The sequence below is a fragment of the Eubalaena glacialis genome, chromosome 1, assembly GCF_028564815.1.
Source record: "Eubalaena glacialis isolate mEubGla1 chromosome 1, mEubGla1.1.hap2.+ XY, whole genome shotgun sequence".
Classification (NCBI taxonomy): Eukaryota; Metazoa; Chordata; class Mammalia; order Artiodactyla; family Balaenidae; genus Eubalaena; species Eubalaena glacialis.
In genome coordinates, this window is record NC_083716.1 from 181,474,544 (window position 1) to 181,478,667 (window position 4,124).

Sequence of the window (4,124 nt, forward strand, 5' to 3'; positions counted from 1 at the left end):
CTGGGGCAAGAAAACTCGCTTCCAGGCTGAAACGTGATATGCAAATTTTCACCGGGTTAAACAAACAGCCTAGCAAGCTGCAGCTTCAGCGGGGGTGGCGATGGGGGCGGACGCGGCTCCCGCGGGTCTCTGTTTTCAAAGTCGTTACATTGTGAAAATAAGCAGCTTCGTGCAGCGTGTTGTATGGGCTGATGCCTCCCACCCCCACGCCAGCCCCCAGCGAAACCCGGCAGATAATCAGCACGTCCCACTGTTTAGTCATATTTGACAACTGGGTTAGCCTGGTATCTAGGCACTGGCGAAACGGTACAAAGGGTGCCCTCAATTACCACTAGAAGCTTCTGGTGTGAGTGGCACTTGTATTACCCCCTGGGTCAGAGGCCAGAGCGACAATTAGGAAGTCACTTAGGCCGCTAGGGGAAATGGCGGGATGCGGGAGGCTCCAGGCCCTCCCGGCAAGTCTGTGGGTGTAGACCTGGACGGAGAGGCCTATTTCTCTCCTCTCGGAGGAGCTGTCCCTTCGCCCCCTTCTCCTCAATGTGACTCTGAGAGTAAAACTGAATGCAGTGGGAATAAGGAACTAGGTAGACAAATGACAATGATAAAATCGCGAGCGAGAATGATGGATTCCAGCTGAAGTTGTGCTCCGCAGGCGAGAGCCTGGACACACAAAGTGAGCGTTGACATTTCCGTCTCCACTTGGGTCTTGCTGGTGCGGCCTCAGCCTCAGGCCCCCTCCCCTCCCGCCTCCTTTCCCACAAGTGGAGAGTCGAGGACTGTCCTAACTTGCATCATCTCGGGGAGGTTCGGGGGGCTTGTGGCTCGGTCTCAACGATAGTTAAACCTGGCTTGGTGCGTGTGTGTAAATTTTTAATTGCGCTGTAATTTCTTCAATCTCTAGCCCGCGGTCCCCCCTCCCCCCCCCCGCCAGCCGCGGTGACTGGCACGCGCCGGGAGCCCAGGCTTGGGCCCCTCGGCGCGTCTGATTGGCTGCGGGGCAGCTCCCGTCTGCTCTGCCTGCGCCCTCATTGGGTGAGAGGCGCCGCCAGCGGCACTTCAAAGCGGGTGCTCCTAGCACTTAGGCTGAGTTTAGCCGGCGGGAGCCCGGAGTCCGCTCGGCGTGAGCGCGGGGACACGGGAGCCGTGCGGTACCCGAACAGTTCTCCCGAGCAGCCGCCAGGTTCAGCCCCGCTCCCGGCCCCGCCGCGCCGCCCAGGGACCTGCTATGGCCACGTCTATACTTGGGGTAAGTCGAAAGTGCGGCATTTGCTTGTTTTAACTGGAGTAATTTTTCGTTATGGCTTCTCCGGGTCCGCGGCTCTGGAGAAACTGTTGCTGCCCGACTGCAGCCTCAGCTTCTTTTAGCACTTTCCACATTTCCAGGACTGATTCTTCCCAAGTTATTGGAACCCAGAAGGTGCCTTTGTAAGAAAAGGATTTGTTAAGCAAGTCCTTTTAATATTCGGTTTTAGAGGTTTCTTTTCTGCCCCTCGTGATTTATACCCCATCCCCCCTTGCTTCGGGGATTGTTGCAATTACGCGACAGCGGTGTTTCCAGAAAACAGCCTTAATTGTTTTGTAGTCCATGTAGTCACGTTAACAAACATTTACACTTCTGCGGCTCCCCAGTTCGTCTGTGACTCTGAAATCCATCGCGGGGGTCGCTTCTACTCGGATTCTTGTTTGTGTGTGTGTATGTAAACATCTAAAATGTTTTCTGTTAAAAAGAGTCAAGTCCTAGCCACCCTTGGGAAGAGTGCCCCAAGTTTCCCCCACCCCCGGCTCGCTATTTCGGCCGCCTCTGCCCTCACATGGCGTTTGTTGTCGATGTGTTTACCTCCGTGCTTCACCCCGAAGGGCGATTTGGGGGCTTCTGTGAGAGGAGCGGGCTTATGGCGAACGGAAGGCAAGCGACTCGAGTCCGGTTTGGGGCAGGGTTTGCAGCGACTGAGGCGGGGAGAACCGAGACAACTTTGATTTGTAGTCCCACTGAAGAACAACTTTCCAGCGCCGAGACCCTCGCCCTTGTGATCGCCTCTTCCCCGCGCGGGGCGCGGCGCATCCTTGGCGAGCGTGCGGGGAGGAGGCGCGAGCCGGGGAGCCACGACCCCCCGGGACCAGCCGCGGGAGGACGAGGCTGCTCACGGGTGCACTCTGTGTCTTCCTCCCACTTGTTCCTGCCCTCCTCCTCCTTGCTCCCTCCCCCACCCCACCCACTCTAGGAAGAGCCGCGCTTCGGAACGACCCCGTTGGCCATGCTGGCGGCGACCTGCAACAAGATCGGCAACACGAGCCCGCTGACGACGCTGCCGGAGTCGAGCGCTTTCGCCAAGGGCGGCTTCCATCCCTGGAAGCGCTCCTCGTCCAGCTGCAACCTCGGCTCCAGCCTCTCGGGCTTCGCCGTGGCCACCGGCAGCCGCGGCTCAGGCGGCCTGGCGGGCGGCTCTGGCGCAGCCAACAGCGCCTTCTGCTTGGCCTCCACGTCCCCCACGTCGTCCGCTTTCAGCAGCGACTACGGCGGCTTATTCTCCAACTCGGCAGCGGCCGCGGCCGCGGCGGCCGGGGTGTCCCCGCAAGAGGCGGGCGGCCAGTCGGCCTTCATCTCCAAGGTGCACACGACGGCGGCCGACGGCCTGTACCCGCGCGTGGGCATGGCGCACCCGTACGAGTCGTGGTACAAGTCAGGCTTCCACTCAACGCTGGCGGCGGGCGAGGTGACCAACGGCGCGGCGTCGTCGTGGTGGGACGTGCACAGCAGCCCAGGCTCGTGGCTGGAGGTGCAGAACCCCGCTGGGGGGCTCCAGAGCTCGCTGCACTCGGGCGCCCCCCAGGCCTCGCTGCACTCGCAGCTCGGCACCTACAACCCCGACTTCAGCTCGCTCACGCACTCGGCCTTCAGCTCCACGGGCCTCGGCTCCTCGGCCGCCGCCGCCTCGCACTTGCTCTCCACCAGCCAGCACCTGCTGGCCCAGGACGGCTTCAAGCCGGTGCTGCCCTCCTACTCGGACTCCAGCGCCGCCGTGGCGGCCGCCGCAGCCAGCGCCATGATCTCGGGCGCCGCGGCCGCCGCCGCCGGGGGGAGCTCGGCGCGCTCGGCCCGCCGCTACTCCGGCCGCGCCACCTGCGACTGCCCCAATTGCCAGGAGGCGGAGCGGCTGGGCCCGGCCGGGGCGAGTCTGCGGCGCAAGGGCCTGCACAGCTGCCACATCCCGGGCTGCGGCAAGGTGTACGGCAAGACGTCGCACCTGAAGGCGCACCTGCGCTGGCACACGGGCGAGCGGCCCTTCGTGTGCAACTGGCTCTTCTGCGGCAAGCGCTTCACGCGCTCGGACGAGCTGCAGCGGCACCTGCGGACTCACACGGGCGAGAAGCGCTTCGCCTGTCCGGTGTGCAATAAGCGCTTCATGCGCAGCGACCACCTGAGCAAACACATTAAGACGCACAACGGGGGCGGCGGGGGCAAAAAGGGCAGCGACAGTGACACGGACGCCAGCAACCTGGAGACGCCCCGCTCCGAGTCCCCCGACCTCATCCTGCACGACTCCGGCGTCAGTGCCGCCCGGGCGGCGGCGGCGGCGGCGGCGGCGGCGGCGGCGGCGGCGGCCTCGGCAGGAGGCAAGGAAGCCGCGTCTGGCCCCAACGACTCTTAGAGGCCGGGCGAGAGGCGCGAGCGAGCGAGTAGAGACAGCGAGAGCGAGCGAGAGGTTCGGAGGGCGAGCGAGCGGGGTATGGACGGGCGGGAGCGCCACGGCCGCCCCCGGGCCGGCGCGAGGTAGAGCGGCATCCGGCTCGCGGGCCGCCGTTTGCCGGCCACGCCAGGAGCTCCCCTTTGCTGCCCGAGCCCAGACGAGAATCAAACGCGTGGTCCAGGAACAAAAGCGAAGCATCTTTCGACACAAACAACACTTTAAAAAGCTGCACGCACAGACACACACACACACCGGAGACCTACAACCACAGGCACGCACACTCGAGCGCGCGCACACACACTTACCACTCGCACAAACTTCTCGAGCGAAGAGCAATACACAGAAACGCTCCCTCCTCCCCCACCGCCCACCCCCTTCCACCACCCTTCTCTTTCCTTTTTTCCAAAAACAAGCCACCACCCTGCAAAGGACTGT

At 63.0% G+C, this 4,124-nt stretch overlaps 1 protein-coding gene across 1 annotated transcript; it reads left to right on the top strand.

Moving 5' to 3' along the window:
• The first annotated feature begins 1,225 nt into the window (after positions 1-1,225).
• On the top strand, positions 1,226-3,650 carry SP9 (Sp9 transcription factor). Its single transcript, XM_061202175.1, has 2 exons — positions 1,226-1,246; positions 2,223-3,650. The coding sequence occupies exons 1-2, from the start codon at positions 1,226-1,228 to the stop codon at positions 3,648-3,650; spliced, it is 1,449 nt and encodes a 482-aa protein (XP_061058158.1).
• The last annotated feature ends 474 nt before the right edge of the window (positions 3,651-4,124 follow it).

Bases quoted from the DNA above. Each gene is read 5' to 3' on its own strand.
- SP9 (XM_061202175.1), top strand. From the start codon at position 1,226: ATGGCCACGTCTATACTTGGG. The intron at 1,247-2,222 runs GTAAGTCGAAAG...CACCCACTCTAG, and splicing joins TGGCCACGTCTATACTTGGG to GAAGAGCCGCGCTTCGGAAC.